The 19927-nt window shown below is 38.7% G+C and overlaps 1 protein-coding gene across 6 annotated transcripts in view; it reads right to left on the bottom strand.

Moving 5' to 3' along the window:
- The window catches only part of CLCN3 (chloride voltage-gated channel 3), an 80740-nt gene that overhangs the window by 13134 nt on the left and 47679 nt on the right, over positions 1–19927 (bottom strand). For all 6 annotated transcript variants that reach the window (XM_026647885.2, XM_026647886.2, XM_024194840.1 and 3 more), the window contains exons 3-9: positions 17991–18090; positions 14958–15145; positions 13579–13701; positions 11974–12180; positions 9825–9905; positions 7145–7687; positions 1083–1269 (exon numbers count right to left, since the gene is read on the bottom strand). In XM_026647885.2, coding sequence (XP_026503670.1) covers positions 1083–1269; positions 7145–7687; positions 9825–9905; positions 11974–12180; positions 13579–13701; positions 14958–15145; positions 17991–18090 — 1429 coding nt within the window. The remainder of the gene's footprint in view (positions 1–1082; positions 1270–7144; positions 7688–9824; positions 9906–11973; positions 12181–13578; positions 13702–14957; positions 15146–17990; positions 18091–19927) is intronic.

Raw genomic sequence — 19927 nt, 5'->3', positions numbered from 1 at the left:
TGCTCGGTGCGGAGTCCAATCTCAGCGGCTCAGAGATCGGCGCGAGGGCCGACTCCATGAGGAGAGCTCTGAGTCTTATGTCCCACTCTTTTTTAGTTCTTGGCTTGAAGCTTTTGCAGATGTGACACTTATTGCTAATGTAGGTTTCCCCAAAACACTTCAACAGCTTTGATGAGGGTCGCTGACTGGCATAGGCTTTTTGCAGCAATCACAAGGCTTGAAGCCCAGGGACTGGGGCATGCCCTGTCTCTGGGCTAAATCCCTTAGGGGACTATCTAACTTTTCTACAGTACTGTTAAGCTAACTATTAAGAGAACAATGCAATCTAAGAACTATTTACACAATGAGCGATAGGAAAAAAAAATAAACACTGGGTAGAGAACGCTTGCCGAAACAAGGAGATGTTCCAGCACTGTCACTGGCGGTAAGAAGGAACCGAGGGAGGGGGGAGCCGGCAGCGCCCCGTACACCAGCGCATGCGTGCCACTCCGTAGAGTGCCAGAGCTGGTCACCTACTGAGACCACTGAGACACAGAAGACCACTGAGGGAAAAACTTCCGGCACTGGTGCATGTGGCAAGCACACACACTTAACACGGAATGGACATGAGCAAGCACTCAAAGAAGAACTAGGTAAGTTCATGGAGGATAGGTCTATCCATGGCTATTAGCCAAGATGTTCAGGGATGCAACCCATGCTCTGGGTGTCCCTAAGCTTCTGCCTCCCAGATGCTGGGGCTGCACATAGGATGGATCGCTTGATGATTGCCCTATTCTGTTCATTTCCTTTGAAGCATTTCGCCACTGTTGGAAGACACAATTCTGGGCTAGATGAACCATTGGTCTGACCCTATATGGCTGTTCTTATGTTCTTTTTTAGTATTCAGCTCATAATGATTTCCTGTAAAGATATGCACGTTTTCCTATTAAAACAAAACATATGTATGCTTCTATGTAAGAAGCTCCTCTAATATTGTACTTGGTCTTCAGTAAGTACAACTTTTTTCCTTCACCCCTAAACTTATCTAGTTCAATAACAGAAAAGAAATCAGGCTCTTATTTGTTGTGTTATAATTTAGTTACCTAAGCATGCAGCAGCACCAACCATGGCATATAGGCCCGGCGTGATACAGTCAGCTCCAACTTCACACCACTCCTTGAAGATAAACCAGTCATGGTGATAATAAGCCAACTGCTCCACTGCAATTCCCACAATCCTTCCTGCTATTGCTCCAATTGCCATACTAGGTATGAACAAACCTGATGGAACCTATAACAGAAACAAAAGAACTGCTAGCATGGTAAAGATTTAAAATACATGGGACTTGTTAAAGTCTTATTATTGGAGAGCTACTTCACACAAGACAAGTACATGGAAAAAGAACTTATATATGTTTGGAAAAGTAAAGCTGACCGGAAGTTTGAAAATGAAACAGACAGAAACACTCCAATTGCCACTTACGGGGTAGTCGGTACATGAACTTCCATTGTAAAGCTAGTAGAATTTAACATAAAAAGATACCCAAATACTCATATAATTGAAGGTTCAGTATGTTTATCTTTCCTTTACATTTTATGTATTTTTTATTTAAGGCTCAATCTGTCATTAAGGTAGAACCATGAACTTGGTTCTCCAGGCAAACACCACAGTCCATCCTACAGTCACAAACCTATTGTGATTTTTGTTGCTTCCTTCATTTAAGCGCCGATTTTCCTATTCATTACCAGGACCTAGAGATGCAGGTTTGTCTGGCACTGTGTGATTCATAAAAGAAGCAGAGAAAAACCTTACTTATGCCAGCAGCATTAAGAACTGTGACGATTCAGCAGCGTAACTGCTGCTGTTCATCTTTTCTCCTCTCCGAGGAGCAAATGTTCTCTCTGAAAAGACATACTTGTGTCTAAATGTCTCATTAAACTCTGGAAATGCACTGCTACTGCTCCTTAAGGCTGTCAGCAATGCTGGAAATGTTACACATATTGGCTGAACTACAAATCTTACTATACATATATCCCTCCCCTCTTGGCTAAAATAGGATATATTCATTTAATTGAACCCTCCTAATGCTCTGGGGTCTATCTGACCCCAACACACAAACAAAAGTGTAAATACAAATTTTCGTGCCAAACCTGTGCCTCTTCATACATTAAGTAGTCTCAAAGATAGTTGAGTTGAGTTGAGACTCAAGATAGTTAAGTCTCAGGCAGACTGCGAAGAGCTACAAAAGGATCTCTCAAAACAGGGTGACTGGGCAACAAAATGGCAGATGAAATTCAATGTTGATAAATGCAAAGTAATGCAAACATAATCCCAACTATACATATAAAATGATGGCATCTAAATTAGCTGTTACCACTCAAGAAAGAGAGACCTTGGAGTCATTGTGGATAGTTCTCTGAAAACATCCACTCAATGTGCAGCAGCAGTCAAAAAAGCGAACAGAATATTGGGAATCATTAAGAAAGGGATAGATAATAAGACAGAAAATATCATATTTCATCTATATAAATCCATGGTACGCCCACATCTTGAATACTGTGTGCACGTGTGGTCGCCCCATCTCAGAAAAGATATATTGGAATTGGAAAAGGTTTAGATAAGGGCAACAAAAATGATTAGGGGTAGGGAATGGCTGCCATATGAGGAGAGATTAATAAGACTGGGACTTTTCAGCTTGAAAAGAGATGACTAAGGGGGGATATGATAGAGGTCTATAAAATCATTACTAGTGTGGAGAAAGTAAATAAGGAAGTGTTATTTACTCCTTCTCATAGCACAAGAATTAGGGGTCACCAAATGAAATTAATAGGCAGCAGGTTTAAAACAAAAGTAAGTATTTTTTCACACAATGCACATCAACCTGTGGAACTCCTTGCCAGAGGATGTTGTGAAGGCCAAAACTATAGCAGGTTTCAAAAAAGAACTAGAAAAATTCATGGAAGGTAGGTCCATCAATGGCTATTAGTCAGGATGGGCAGGGATGGTGTTTGTCAGAAGCTGGAAATGAGTGACAAGGAATGGATCACTTGATGATCACTGGATGTTCTGTTCATTCCCCCTGGGGCAGCTGGAATTGGCCACAGTCAGAAGACAGGATCCTGGGCTAGATGGATCTTTGTTCTGACCCCGTATGGCTGTTCTTATGTTCAAACTAGGATGAGGTCAATCTATCCACAGTGGTTTTATCATCCCACTGGTTGTGGTTTTTGTATAGCAGAAGAGTCACTAAAAAGGTAATGGTGTCACAGTTAGACCCCTCAATGTTAGTCACTGGGGAAAATGAAAGGTACTTCTCTTCTAAGGTGGGGTCTCTTGGACCCCAAACACACACAAAAAATTAAATAAAAAAACATGATAGGCAAACCACCACTGCTTCTTTCTTTAAGTATTCTCATACTGATGACAGGACCACCTGATATCGCCTGGCTAAAGGAGAGAAGATATTTCATATAGTTTTAATTAGGCCACAACTTTATTATTAGATGTATGGGACTATCCGACAGACAGAAGTGTACAGCACAGGTAACCCCATGTTCATTCAATATGTACCTGGGTGTTTCCACCAGCCCCCCTCTTTTTCCATCCAGGTCTTCCAGACAACCCATTGCTGGGACCTTACCATCACCCCTCTTGAACGAGGGTTAAGGTGGGCTATACGGAAGGGGGGTTGGCTTGTTGCTATGCCAGTCAAGGAGCCCCAAGCCTCCCCACCCCCGATTCCACTCCTTTAACAAACACCTCCTTTTTAAGTCCTTTACCAAGGAATCATAATACTCAAAAACCAGTGGGAGAACACTTTAACCTGTCTGGTCATTCAATGACAGACCTGCGGATGGCTATTTTACAACAGAAAAACTTCAAAAACAGACTCCAACGAGAGACTGCTGAGCTGGAATTGATATGCAAACTAGATACAATCAACTTAGGATTGAATAAGGACTGGGAATGGCTGAGCCATTACAAACATTGAATCTATCTCCCCTTATAAGCATTCTCACACTTCTTATCAAACTGTCTGTACTGGGCTATCTTGATTATCACTTCAAAAAGTTTTTTTTCTCTTACTTAATTGGCCTCTCAGAGTTGGTAAGACAACCCCCACCTGTTCATGCTCTCTGTATGTGTGTATATATATCTCCTCAATATATGTTCCATTCTATATGCATCCGAAGAAGTGGGCTGTAGCCCACGAAAGCTTATGCTCTAATAAATTTGTTAGTCTCTAAGGTTCCACAAGTACTCCTGTTCTTTTTATCTGGTCACTGTATCCCTTCACTATGGAGTACCTGCACTGGACATCCGCCCCACACTTACATCATGAGTTGTGACATCATAGCTTAACTTCCTTCCCTATTCACCCTAGCAAAGCCCCCTCTGAGGAGAAGGCGGGGGGTGGGGGGGGAGAACAAAAAAAAAAAAAAACTACCTTGGCCAATCTGGTAGGCAGGGAAAAATTCCTTCCCAGCCCCCCTAGAAAGGAATGACTAGTGTGATGCCCACAGCAGGTCCTGTCTAAACCTGGCATTTTGCCACCTCAAGGGGAGGGAGGGTGGGTGCTATTTTGGCTGGTCCAGGGAAAAGAGGCTTCCTTCCACTAGGCTTGCCCCTTTCCAACTCCCCAGCCCTTCTGGTCCCTGGGGATGAGTCAGCATTACCATGCTGACCCACTCCCCCTTTTGCAGCAACCTCTGAGCCTCTTCCCCCGCACTGCCCATAAAGCGCTATTGCCCTTCCCCTGGAAAGCTGGAGAATGCCCCCCTGCCCTGCTGAAGGTGTGGTGTGGTCATTGGCTTTGTATACCTGTTGTAGTGTTAGTGTAGTGAAAAACATCACTCAGAAGGTATTGGAGTCAGTGAGAACCCAAATTAATTGTGCAGGTATTCCTGCATGAGATTATATTATAACTGCTGCCTCAAAATAAAAACAATTATATTAATCTTTCAGCATTATTTCTATCATCGTAGTTTCAATAGTTTTTGTTTTTCATTAAAATGCACTGAAAAGGTCTTGAGAGACTGAGACCCCAGATAACATTGGTCTCATATATCACAGTTGTCCAGGAAATTGAGTTTCTTTGAAGATGACACTGACAAATTGATTTTCTGGGACGCCTACACACTTGCTAGTTGCTAGGAAGAGTTTCTAGGGAAGCCATGATTGTCAGATAAATTTTTTGGCAAGACCAGACTTGGCAGATGCTGTTGCTGGGGCAAAGACTCAGCGTTGCATTACATGTGCACATTGCATGTCTGATTGCAGATATCTGGAGCTTGTTGAATCCCGCATGCCATAATAAATCTTTGAGTAAGAGATGGATGTTTCTCAGTGATCTAGGTACAGAAATGGTGAAACCACTGGTGCAGGAAAGAAACACTGCTGCCTTGCTGTAGGGAAGCAGCGTCTAGCGTGCCGGATACTGATCCGGAGCCTAAGAAAGTAGAACTATGTAATATCTTTCCTCAGAACGAGAAAAACACATAAAAATGTGTGAAGTCTAAACACTTTGTATGTTCAGAACATATATCACCTATTTGCTCCATTTGTTCAAAGCAGTAGGCCATTTACTGCCACTTTGCTGCATTTGTGCCTTTTATATTGTTAATGTTGATCTGTTGCTATCTATTTTCATTATATAAACCTAGGGTCAGTTAGACCCCAACACAAGCACCGTGTAGCATGCTTTTGAATCTAGGAAAATTTTAAATTGTTCATAGTTTTAGAGTTCACGGGTGACAAAGTCAGTTTTAAATGCATCCAATGTGTTTTTTTCCCAATTCTGACATACTCCAAAAACAGGTAGGTGATTTTCGGTCCAATACAAGGTTTAAAAGAAATAAGTAACAAGATTTGTACCTAATAAAACATATCACTTGATTTTTTACCATGGCATCCTGAGAGCTCTGTGTATCATACGATTGCACAGCCACTAACTTCGCTGTGAAATCTAATTCCTGCTACAGAACTCTCTCAGAATTTATTTATTTTAAAGTTACATTGTCAACATTTATAGTTGTAAATATAACTTTTGAAAAAAGTAAACCAAAGGCAAATCAATTCATCAAGCTCTGTCTGAGTCTACAAACGGCCAGAAACCAAAGCTTTTAGAGAGGTGTTTATTGTTCCATTCATCTCAAAGTATTGTCAACTTTGAAACCTACCCCAATGATTTAACTGCTGTTAGCTATTCACTGCTTATCATTTTAGCAGCAACATCCAGTTAAAGTGCTTGTCCCACAGTGCAAACTGTCTCCCATCACCCTCCTGAGTCCCCAGCCTAGCTGTTAAAACCTCTAGCTTCCCCCCGACATAATTCTTTCCAAGACACAGCTATGGATTGTTATTAAAAACTGGCAGCATATTGAAAAAATTGAGAATCAAATATAATAAAGAAAAACCTTTGAAGTTGCCACAGAAATTTCCAGTCTGCTGCACCAGTGTGCTGCAGAAACCCTGGGGTCTTGCCACTGAAGATGGGAAACTGATTTAGAAAAAAAGCTGAAAAACATGTTTTTTGGTGACTGTAGATGGAACATTTTACACACACACATGCACACAGTCCAGTTCCTATTTATGTCTTTCAGTATAGAAAATGCCAGAAAAGCAAACAGCAGTCAGTGATTTTTCAAGCTCTCTATTGATTTAATTTGTCAGCTTCTAGTTGTTACATGTATTTGGTAAATTAATCTAAGATTTCTGATACATTTAGAAGGACTAGGCAGGGAATGTGGGGGGGCGGGGCAGGTGCAGGAGTGCATAAAGGCAGACCGTTAGCATCACATAATGGAGTTGGTGGACATGATTCGTTTCATTTTCCTGAAATGGGCTGAGCTCAGTAGTTTGGGAATACCACCAGTAGTTTGGCACACACCAAAGATCAATCTCTGGTTTCTGCACTGCATAAAACTCAATGTACATTTCAACATATCCCTCAGCTATATGAGCAAAATGGTAGTTTAAAGGTAAAATCAAAGCAGTGTTCTAGGAGGTTTGTTTCAATAATCCTCAATAAAGAGAAATACAGAAAACATTACTTTTGAAATAGTATATTTATAAATAAAAGAACTTGTTTTTTGGGGTGAAAGACAGAGGCAGAAGAGCAGTAATTAAACTATCACAGCTAGAAATCCATTACATTAAAACTTACCTTGATACCAAAGGTGAAGACTGTCATAATTATTTTAAATATAAGTGCTAAACACAGCTGCCATATAGCTGAATAAACTCCAGTGCCTGCTGGACGATCAGGAATATCTACTATTTTACTGGCATTCATGTCATTTCTGTAGTCACAAAGAGAGGAAGATTCTAATGGCCCACAGTCTGTAAAGAGCTCTTTAATAAGCTCACTGGTGTTGAGCCTTGTGTATGGATTAGGAAAGGCAATGACAGCTGTAATTGCTGCAACAATGATGACCTCCAGGACAGGATATTTCCCAAATTTTGTTGATTTGCGTCGGCGACACCAGGCGATGTTTGCACGGATGAAAAATGCTCCCCACAGCCCGCCAAACACCCCCAGAAGAATGAATGGAAACAGTTCAAAAAGGTACCAAGGGGTGTGGTATTCCACATAAAAAAGGACAAGACGGCTGTTACCAAAAGGATTGATGGACCTCAAAACGAATGCAGCCACTAAAGCAGCAAAAAAGGACCTCCATAAAGTTTTCAGTGGGAAATAATAACTGACCTGCAATGGGGACAAGTTAGAATTACTGGCAATTCATTTTAAAAACACTTTAAACTATTCTAAAATGAACCGAAAATACTAGCATATTCCATTGTTGCTCAGGGGGTTTATGCTAAATATGTGCACATTGTGTTATCAATCAATTGTAATAATGGCATTTATGTTCATCTCTTTACATTTTTAAAGTGCTTTAAAACATTTCATACTCCTATTGTGTCACCCTCACTGAACATTGCGAAAGCAAACACTGAAACCGCCAGCATTTTAAGACTGAGTTGGGCAAAATTCCCAGTAACTGTTACATTAAAACAGTTTTAAAGTTGCTGTGTTTTAAAGTATTTTAACAACCAGAACAATGGTCTCTATGCTCTCAGCTTTGGTCTTGGGCATGCACAATACTCGACTATGTGTCCACTAGTCTTTCTTCTCTAAAATTTACTGCTATTGCTAACACTGGGTCAGCCCCACTGGAGGTAGCAAGAGTGGAAACGCTCATGTAGAGAGGTCTTCAGGTAGCTACTGACATTTTGAGCACTATGGCCAAGATTTTCAAAAATGGATACCTAACATTTGACTTGTAAACCCATATTTAGGCATTTAAATAAGTAGCCTGATTTTCAAAAGCGTTCATTACCCAAAACCTGCCACGTTGATCTTTTTTTCTTTTTTAAGACTAGAGAAGTTCTTAGAATCTTTTAGCAACAAGGCAGAAAGATCTCTTGGCTTCTTCTGTCCTTCAGGACAAAGGTTCTCAGAGTTTTCAGTAAAATACTACAGCAGCATTCGGACTCTGGCTATGTCTTCATTTGAAATGCTACAGTGGGACAGCTGCAGTGAACTGAACTACTGTAGCACTTTAGTGTAGACACTCACTACAGTGACGGGGAGGGGGGCTTGCCTGTCAGCATAGTTAATCCACCTCCCTGAGAGGCGGTAGTTAGGTCAATGGAAGAATTTTTTCATCAACCTAGCACTGTCTACACCAGGGGTTAGGTCGGCTTATGTCACTCATGAGAATGGATTTTTCACATGCCTGAGTGACGTAGCTGGGTTGAGCTAATTTTTGAGTGAAGACCTGGCCACAGGTTCTTTAAATTAGATGTAAGGAGATAATCAGAAAGATAATAATGATCTAAATAATGCTCCTGCATCTCCCAAATACATATTTCTAGATTGGTATTCATGGTTTGTATTCTTGAGAGAGAGAGAATTTCATTGGCTTTGCGGTTAGTTTTATAGCATACTTGGTTTGTGATTATAATGTACTCCATTGTATGGAGGGTTTAAAATCAAATTGAACATTTAAAGCTTGTTTTAACTAAATTGGCAAATGAGTTTTTAAATGGTCTGTTGGCCCAAGGTAAGCAAAATAAGTAGTAGGAACCAAACCATTATTCCCCCCTCCCTTTTCTTTTAAATTAAACATGATATGTTCCCAGTGTCAGGAAACAAGAACATTAGAAAGACATTAATAGGAAAGGCATAATTGATGCTAATCTGCACTATCTATAACAGACTAAATCAAAAAGGCTCTCACATCAGCAGTTTTTTTTAAATGTAAACTGTAGGGGGGAAAAAGCAGGAAAGCAATTGCATGAAAAACCTAGTCAATTTCAAGTCCATATAGGTACTTATTTTCTTTTTCTTTCTTCCTTGGGAGGGGGGAAGGAAGAACCTGACTTCTGAATTGTCAACAACAACATTTAATTTAACTCTATTCATTTGTGAGCTATAAAGCTGCAATAAAGGAATCTGCCTTTCTCCAGAAAAAATAAAACAGTAATGAAGAAATCTTGGCCTACAACAGTCACCTGAAACAAAATGCTTTGCGGGGTTTGCCCATGCCAGAACTCATAATACTGAATCGACGCAATACATTTGATGAAGAAAAATTTCCAGAATGACCAATGTAGATTAGTATCCAGACCATAGTGTAAAAAAGTACTTATCAAACTGTGGGCCAAGAAGCTCTCTTTAAGGTGCTGAGAAAGTGGCTTCATGAAGAGCTCACTGCAGGATCAGGCCCACAAGAGGAGCTTCTGTTACAAAAGGCTCCACAGAAGAAAAAGTTTGAGACTACAGCTGTTAAAACATTCATTTTTAAATATATTGCCTTCTGTGCTGTCTCTTTACATACCTCCTCCAAACTAAAAAGGACGCCACCAATTGGGGCACCAAAGGCTACTGATACTCCTGCTGCTGAAGCAGCTGATAACACCTAGAAAAGAAGAATGGCGTAGTTTTATTTTTGTGTTTGTGATGCATTTTTAAAACAAAAATAGAAATTTATTCTTATGATATATCACTAACTACGGTCAACAGATTTATATGACACTAAAGACCAAAGAATCCTAATATATGGACTGATTACTTTCTTCCCATCTTCCTCTCAAGGACCCATATGCTGCTTCTCTCTTCTTCACAGTTGTACTTCCTCCCAACTTTTCATGAGACCACAGCTATCTGTATTGCCTAACTGCCTATCTGCACTGCCTGTGGGAGTGGAACCAGAGATGAAAAAAACCACAGAGAGTTGCAATCATATGAGCAACTGTGAAAGGTAGGTAGGTTCTGAATGCAATAAATGTACACTAGGAAATCTAGCCAGTGTATAGCCATAATTATGGAAGTACAACTATTTTAATTAATAGCTCTTGACCTAATGATTGGCTAACCGAAATTAACAGACACCCAAGATGGAGGAAGTTGACTGCTCAGGTCTCGGAGTCCAGCAGCAAAGTTCAGGAATGGAACAATGAGCAAGTCCTAGTATTAAAATAAATTCAGAATAAAATGTGGGAGGGAGAGAATAGTAGTAACAGAATTCGCTGGTAGTAAATCTAGATGAGATTTTGGAGATGGCAGAGGTTCTCGGATACATTTGAAACATTAATGTAACCTAGAAGGTACCGTCCCCTCTCTTTCAATTTGGTCAGATCAGTTAGACCTTTTCCATCAATCCTGCACTTCTGGATGCCTGAATATTTAGCCCCTTCAATCTGCTAGACAACATGCTGATAAAATACAGTGTATTTCCTTCATTTTTCTTTCTTCTGTCTACTTTTTTTCCTGACTTCTGTTTTCTCTCCTTTTTCTTCTTATGCAGTTTCTCTTCTCTATTTCACTTCACCTATTTTCTTTCCCCTTCCTCTCCAGTCCCACCACAATCTCCTCCAACCTATTTCCACCCTTCCCTTATTGCCCATTCTTTCAACCTAACCCTCTCTGACAAACTGGTCCCTCTCTCCCACACTTCACTGTTCACTCCCTCATTGTGTCCCCCAAAACTAAAGTCAATCAACCCAGCTTGTTAACCCTCCACATCTCTAGCCCTTCCCTACTCCCAATCCTGACTCTACTTCTCCTTTTCCAATTCTTGTACATTACCAGGTCTGCTTTAAAGGTCCTGTAGTACTTACAGTATAATTAGACAAAACAGACAAAGAGTGGGAAAATTATGCCCATTTTTACAGATGAACTGAGCCATGGAGAGATTAAGTGACTTGCCCAGGGTTACAGAGGCACTCTGGGTTAGAGCTGGGAATTGAAGCCAGATCTCCTGAGTTCCAGACCAGTGCCTACTCCACAAGACTAACCTCCTCCAGCGGTATGGGAGCTAAACATACAGAACTACAGCATGGGTGGGCAGAATTTAGAGAATTTTTTCCTGTTAAAATATGGGAGATGCTATTGAAAAGTAGGATTATGCTGAAAAAAAAAAAAAAAAAAAAAAATCGGGATATCTGGCTACCTTGACACTGGACTTGCTTCTGTTAATATGGCATTAACTGCAATGCAAGTTGGTTTCTCTCATTTGTTCCATGGCCAGCAGGGACTGGAAGGGGTGCACAGGACTGTGGTCACCAGAGCAAAGGGGGAACAAGTCTTGAGTAATTTCATCTACTCCTCTGCCTCAGCAGTTTGTTAGCGAGTTCAGAGGTAAATCCAGTGTGCTCCTCATTGTCTAAAAGAACAGTTGTTATAATGTGGGGTCTAGAAGATGGAGTGTAAAGCAACACTAAACGTGGATGAGAGAGAAGGGAAGGATTTTTCAGGGCTCTGACAAAAGTGTAGACAACTTTTGGTGGGGTGTGGTGATCCCTGATCTGAGAATATAATGATTAATAATCCAAACCTATACAACAGCTAAAAGAACACATGACATGTTTTAGGCTTTGTTTTAATCAAAGAATTTTCATGCTTTACCAATCTTTTGATTATGGGAATTTATTGTAAAACTGTACCCTTTTTTATGTAATAGGTAAAAGATTTTAAGAGGAACTTACCTCCCTTTTTTTAGCTTCATTTGTACTGTACTTTGGAAAGAGGTAGGAAAAAATATTCCCACAGCAACAGGCAACATGTACCAGAGGACCCTCCTTTCCTAAACTCAAACCTGATGCTACAGCCAAGACTAAAGTGATGGTTTTTATCATCAAGGTCCATTTGCCCAAGTAACCTCGGATGATGAAGCCACTCAAAATAGTTTTAATCTAGAAGGAAAAAATATTCCATGTTAGACTTCATTTTTCTTAGAATACATGCTACTTTTATGTTGATAAGCTATTATCTATAATTTTAGAATCACAACTTAAAAATTACTTGATTGGAAAGAGGACTTTTACCTGCAGAACTTTAAAACTTTAAAACACTTTAAACTTTTGAGTGCTATTTGCACTCAGTTTGTTTGCCAGAAGCATACCATTCACATTGCATACAGTACAGTTACACTATACTTGAAGGAGATAGATCTATACCTAATTCAGCAAAATATAACAACGCTATTCATTATACTGAACAGAAAATAAACCTGCAGTAAATTACAAGACTGCATTAACTAAAGAGTTTTGTTATGTAACCTGACAAATGCAGACCATAAAATTCCTACAACAGAAACAAACTCACTGTGAGAACTATACTCAGAGATACCAGTTAATTATTTACAGATGTTTTAATTACAATATAATGTCACCCTTACCTATATTCTCCCCTGTTTTATTCTAATTGCACACAATATCTAAGAGCAATGGCTTGATATACTGATAATGAGGAAGACCAGCTGTTTTCACTAGAAAAGAGTTTATATTTTTCTAATATATTACTTTGCCTAATTGCTTTGTCATCATACCTAAAAAAAAAAATCTATATTGTCTATTCATCACCATAAAGAAGACTACATATATGATTGAGCACTGCAAAAAATTCTGGTCAGTTGTGCACATAAAGTAAAGGTTTGTAGAGTAAATTTAGAGACTGATTTGGAATTTGGACCTCAAATCCGTACATATTTGAGGAAATACAGAACACTTAGAAACAAACAAGTACAAATTCTCTTAGAATTACTAGAAGGGTCATGCTACTGACCAATTTTTATAATTCTGAAGTTAGAATGGCAAAGAATAGTTGTAAAAAGAACAAGATTTCACTATTTTTGACCAAACATTTTTACCTTATGAAATGACTTTATGTCAGTTTATGTTACTAAAGAAGATTATGGCCATGCAACAAAAGATGAACTACTGCATCAAAGGACGTCATACTGTGACAATTAATTACTGTTCTATCATTGCTAAACTGACAAATGGAAAAAAAAAAAACCCAATCACTCTTCGGAGGTTTTCAAAAGAAACCAAAGGTTTCCTGTAAGACTAGGCCAACCAGAAACTGATGGCAAAACCTGAGAATTCAAGCAATATTCTGAAACCTTTAATATCTATTTCAGTAGTGCTTAATAATGTCAATATTATTTCAATTTTAATTCTTATATTAGCATAATGCATCATAGATACAGTATTCATTCTTGGCTTCCCCTTTGCCCAGAATGATAAGGCAACAAGACTTTTTATATTAGCCTTAAACTTCCATTATGATACAAAGACTTCAGACCCTACCTCTGGAATCCCAGAGCCGCAGGCATAGGGAGCAAACACTTTCACCAGAGAAACTGCTAGGAAGGCAAAGCTCAAGGCCCAGAAAATGTACATAATGTAGTTCATAATGTATGAACCTGGACCCTAAAAGTAAACAAATAAAAAACACAATATAATTTGATTAACGTATAAACTAAATGTATTAGACATTTCTAAACAAAAGTAATCTGGAAATACTCTTGCTGCAAAAACTCTTACATATATATTCCCACACTAACAAAAGCAAAATGTTGCTATGGCAAGCAAATATTAGTTTTGTTTGAAATTCCCTGAAGTCATTACATTAAGTAAACTGTAGTAAAGCCTGAGCTATACAAGTTTTGGCTGTTATAACAGTCTGTATCAAAATCAAACTATGAGTGCAACAATTAAATCTAGAAGCCACAGCACAGGAGGTTTTTGCAACTCAAATGCTAAAATCTAATGAATACAGTATATAAAAATCTATTTTTGTAAGAGGTATGCTGCTAGAAAAGATTAATAAAACCAACTCAATTTTAACTTTATTAATATAATACAAGTCTTATTTTTGTTTATTTTCAATAAAAAGAAAATACTGCTAAAAATTTAGCATATATATATATATTTAAAAACACAATCAGAAATACAAATTCTCATGATCTCATTTAGAAGATGAGCCTTTTACTTCTTTATTAAGAGACATTTCTATTGTGCTTATCACTATAGTATCCGAGCAGTTCACAAGTATTAATTAAGCATCATAACTCCCCTGTCAGTTGATTAATTATTATCCCAATTTTACTGATAAGGAAAATGAGGCAGAGGGAGGTTGAGACCTTGATCCTGTAAGCTGCTCTGCACAGGAAGACGCCCTACGCCCATGTGCAGCCCCACTGAAGAATACTTGCATAGAGCAGCTTGCAGGATCAGGGCATTTGGCCCTGTTTAGACTAAAGAGATTTTGCTGGTAAAGCTAGATCAGCAAAAATCACTTAGTGCAGATACAGCTATACTGATATAAAAGTGATTTTGCCAATATAACTTATTCTGGTTTGGTGAGTGAAATACCCTGTACCGGCAAAAGCACTTTTATGCCAGTATAACTACACTGGGGCTTTTGTCAGCACTATGCTGAAAAAAAAAAAAAAAAAAATCACAACTTTACCCAACACACCTATGTCAGCAAAACTTCAGTGTAGATCTGCCCTAAATGATTTGCCCAAGTTTACACAGAAAGATTGTGACAGAACCAATAAAAGAACCCAGATCTCCAGATTCTCAGTTTAGTGCCTTACCTTAAGACCACCCACCCTTCCTCCCTGTCTCTTAATCCTCACCAAAACAACTAAACAATGCCTTCACTAAAGGGTTGTACTTACTTCTGCTTGACCAATTATTAGTTCCGCCCATGTTTTCCACTGTGGACATTTGTCTCTCTCTTCAAATGTTGTCTCATTTGATCCCCAACAACACTGTTCATGGTTAAACCACAAAGCACTAAGGCAAATGCCTTCCTTTAAGTCAGTCATCCAATCAGCAGCAATGTCTATCAACCCTGCCAATGCCCCTGTTGAACAAACAGTTATGTATTAGCTTCTGGAAATTTTAAAAATTCAAGAAAAACAGTGACATCCATTGACATACCCTAAAAGAACAGGCAAACAAAGTAACAGAAATGAGGGAAAATAGAAATCTAGACAATTTGCTGTCAAATACAGTTGTTAACTGAGTTTGTGTACAGATCCAGTTTGCAATGAGGATAAGCTAACTTTTGCTCTAGAATCCAGTATCAGATAAATTACAAATACTCAAATTAAACAAATAATTTCCGATGATTTAAGGCACAGTTTTTCAACAGTCCAAAAAATTAAGGATGTAAAGAGACAGATGGGACTGATGTATTTTTCTGATAAAATATTTTATCTTGTGAACTGAACCATTTTGTATCTCAACTGAATCATAACAGCAACCACAAACAGCAGTAACATAATTCATTCTTATCTTACCAAAAATATCATTAAAACACAAATGATACACCAAATAAAGCAAAGTATTTCAAACACACTGCTTGAAATAATCAACATGAAAAAACATAGCCTGATCCTGGGAAGTGCTGAGTACCCACAATTCCCACTGAAGTTAATGAGAGATATAGATAGTCAGCACCTCTCAAGCTCAAGCCTTTAGAGACAGGAATCTCTGTTGCGAATGCAAGCTGAAAACTCCAGCCAAAATAAGCTCTTGAAAAACAGGCATTATTTAGTTTCAGGAAACTGCTTAAAAGAAAGAGTTAAAATGGCAATTTTACAAAAGAAGGATGGCTTCTCACGTTAGCAGTTAGTTAGAAGTTGCAGAAAAACTCAACAGTTCACTGATCACTAATCTCCCATAACAAAACTATTTTATTTTTAAAAATTCATACATTTCACAACTGGAAGTAGTGAATTTTGATCTAAAGTGGAAAAGAGCTTCATCCAGTATCTCTAGAGACAGACAAACAGGCCCACATGGGTAAAGCTGTTTTATTTACTAGCCCTCTGGTCATAATGAAGTCAACTGCAAAACTTTCATTGACTTCAACAGGGCCAGATTTCATCCTATACGAAGATTCAAAACATACCAACATAAAATCATGGTTGGAATTAAAACTGCACACTGGTTGTTCAGGATGAGGATGGAGATTTGTGGGATGTAGGTGGCAGAAGAAGGTAGCTGAGATTGAGAAGAGGAACTGACAAGAAGCACAGACAGAGCGCAGAATGCTTAAACTTTTAATTTGCTTGCTTTTTTAGGATGTGTGTTGGTGAGATATCCAGTTTAGCAATTTTAACCATAGCTTCAAGTTTTTTGTAGAGATAATGACTTCATTTAGACTTTATGTGGCATTTTTCACCCAAAAGATCCCAAATGCTTTATACTAATTATACATACACATTTCATCTATATATACACGTGTACATATATACATGCATCTGCGTATACACACATTATATAGAATGAAGATACACTCATTTACATGTGATTACGCACACACACACACACACAGTGATTATAGCCATTACATATAGCCATTACTCTTTGACCACCTCATCTACACTCTGCACACTAATTCAACCCTCCTGGGATTTATTCTAGTATTTATGTAAAGCTTGTTTAGGATAATTGGGCATGATGATTGTCATGGCTGCACATTCATAAGCACTACAGCTTTTTCAAATTATGCTAATAAAAGCCTAATAAGTCCCATAGCATCTAAAGGTGACCATACATGGTCAGGAGGACCTTAGTTTTGTGTCTTATCCTAAAAATATATGAAAAACAAAAGATGAAATTGAGGCCAAAGGACAACAGAGTTTACTTGTTACAGCTAATATCTTGCATTAGGAACTTAGATTTAATTCATGGACATCAATCAGAAATGTTAGTTAGACTAGTCACAACTGAATGCAGCTCATGGCCTATGAGAGTGTATCTGTCAAAACTGGAAAGTTCTAATGACTTCTCATTGGTCTATGTGAAATGTGCTGACGGACTCAATCACGTTCCTAGTGAGACATGCATCCACAGCAGAAATCCCACCATCATAGGGTACATCTATACAGCAAAAAAAATAATTAAATCCCAGTGGCAGCAAGTCTCAGAGCACAGGTCAATTGACTAGAGTTCACACTGTGGGGCTAAAAATAACAGTGTAGATGTTCAGGCTTGGGCTGGAGACTGAAACCCGGTGAGGGTCTTGGAGCAACCTGAGTAGGAATGGCTACACTGCTATTTTTAGCCATGCAGTGCAAGCCCCATGAGTCCACATCACTTGACTCAGCTATGAGGCTCACTGCCACAGGACTTTTTTATTTATTTTTTGCTGTGTAGGTGAACCCATTGTGAATACTGACACTTTGTTGGGAATCCCAAGGAAGGGAGCTAGAACTGAATGGACAGGAATAATGAACTACCACATCACCCCAAAAAAGTAAGGCTCTTCCAGGCCAGGACTGAGGTACATAGTTCACTGTGAGGGAAGTTTCACCCTGGATGAAATCCTGAACCCACTGAAATCAATGACAAAACCCCCACTGACTTCACTGGGCCCAGAATTTCCTGTTGTGTGGACTAAAAAAGTCTCTAAATCTCTGAAAGCCTATCATTCTGGAACTTTTCACAAGAATTATATTACTCACTTGATTTTTAACCTTGCTCCCCTAAAATGAGATTACACTATTAGCCTGATCCTGTTCTACTGTTATATGAAAATAATTTTCTCCTCATTTATGCATTTACAATAAATGGGGTTTTGGACAGATATCAGAACAATATAATGGTAATTGTTAGTACAGGGATACATGTACTATGGAAACTCAGGAATGATCAGAAAAGATTGGAAAAGTTATGAAATTGTATTCTATTGTCTTTACCTGATGCCAAACCAGTTAGTGTGACTACTAGCCATCCTGACCATGCATCATACAAACTTTTTGTCATCTCCCAGGCGGATTCTTTCTTCTTGCTGTTAATCTGCAAATAGAAATCATCATGTCTGTATCATTTTCTTCCCCTGTTCTTGTGGAATTTTCACATTGCAAAAGGAGTGAGAAAAATGTGTTATAAACAGAAAATATAATTGTAAAGCACAAAAATATAAAAGCCCTAAAATTATTTTGACTATAGTTTTAAACATAGATTTCAAATTACCAAGATTCCTTTAAAATAAAAGAAACAGCATACATTTTGGCACCCTCATAATAGACATTCAAAGTGTCCTATAAACTAGTCTTTTACCGGCTTTTTTTCCCCTTCTAAACACTGTGGTACAAAGGCTTACACAATTTACGGTAGCTATATAAATTCCACAGTTGTTGAGTGACTATAAACTCAGTACCCTCTGCTCTAGCTTCTCAAGTCCCTACCACTGAACCTAAAGAAACAACTTTTAGTTATCAACAATATTAGTTTCAATCCTCTAGACCAGGGGTAAGCAACCTATGGCACGTGTGCCAAAGGCGGCACGTGAGCTGATTTTCAGTGGCACTCACACTGCCCGGGTCCTGGCCACCGGTCCGGGGGGCTCTGCATTTTAAATTTAATTTTAAATGAAGCTTCTTAAACATTTTAAAAACCTTATTTACTTTACTTACAACAATAGTTTAGTTATATATTATAGACTTATAGAAAGAGACCTTCTAAAAATGTTAAAATGTATTACTGGCACGCGAAACCTTAAATTAGAGTGAATAAATGAAGACTCGGCACACCACTTCTGAAAGGTTGCCGACCCCTGCTCTACACCAACTACTACTGTGAGATCAGATCATCTTGCAGTTGAGCAGGTCTGGCACTCCATCGAATGGCACGTACTAGCCAGTACATCTTATTGAGATATCCCTATCTCATAGAGCTGGAAGGGACCTTGAAAGGTCATCGAGTCCAGCCCCCTGCCTTCACTAGCAGGACCAAGTACTGATTTTTGCCCCAGATCTGTAAGTGGCCCCCTCAAGGATTGAACTCACAACCCTGGGTTTAGCAGGCCAATGCTCAAACCACTCTTCAGTAAAAAGATGAAGTTGTGTTAACTATCCACAGAAACAGATAACCCCCATGCAACTCACACAATTAGATTGCACACATGTTCTCAGATCCATTGCGAACACACCTGTTTATCTGAGAGGGGCACTAGATACTACAGTTATGGTTTGGTTGGGTTTTTTTAAAAGCAATGTAGGATTTGCAGAAACAGATCAAATCAGTCTACACAGTCTATCTTGTTTCCAAAACCAACAAATACGTAGTGCTTCAGAGAAAGGACTAGACGACCGTTCAGTGTTGAACATAGAAGGAATTTCTTCCTGACTCCTGAAAGCAGGCAGTTTAGCAGACTGATGTTTAAGATTTAGTTACCCTTAGTTTTTAAACAGTTTCTTTAGATCAGTTAAAAAAAAAAAAAAAAAAAAAGATTTCACATCTTCAAAATGCTTCCTTTTACAGGTACATTAATGGGGGTCTTCCAAAAGCACAGCAATGATCTTTAAAACAGCTTACTTTCTTTTAGAGGATACAATTTTGCCTTATTTAGAATAAAATTATACCTCAGATTAATGGCAGTATCTAATATGTCACTGAGAAATGGGCACTGCGATCCCAATTCATGAAAGCATCTGTAAGCAAAAAACTTATGTCCCAGGGCTTAAGTAAGTGCTTATGTGCTTTCCTGATGAGGCGCCTGAAGGATTAAGATTTTCAGAAGAGCCCAGTACAAAAAGAGAAAAGATAGGTTTGTGGGATGGGGCAGATTTGGAAGAGGGAAGTGGCAGAGACACTTTCCATTTAAACTAAGGCCTGGTCTACGCAATTTTTA

This window comes from Terrapene carolina, unplaced genomic scaffold (assembly GCF_002925995.2).
Source record: "Terrapene carolina triunguis isolate 2854851 unplaced genomic scaffold, T_m_triunguis-2.0 Scaffold66, whole genome shotgun sequence".
In the NCBI taxonomy this organism is placed as follows: domain Eukaryota; kingdom Metazoa; phylum Chordata; order Testudines; family Emydidae; genus Terrapene; species Terrapene triunguis.
Note: the sequence above shows the minus strand (reverse complement) of the source record. Positions and strands in the feature narration are given on the sequence as shown.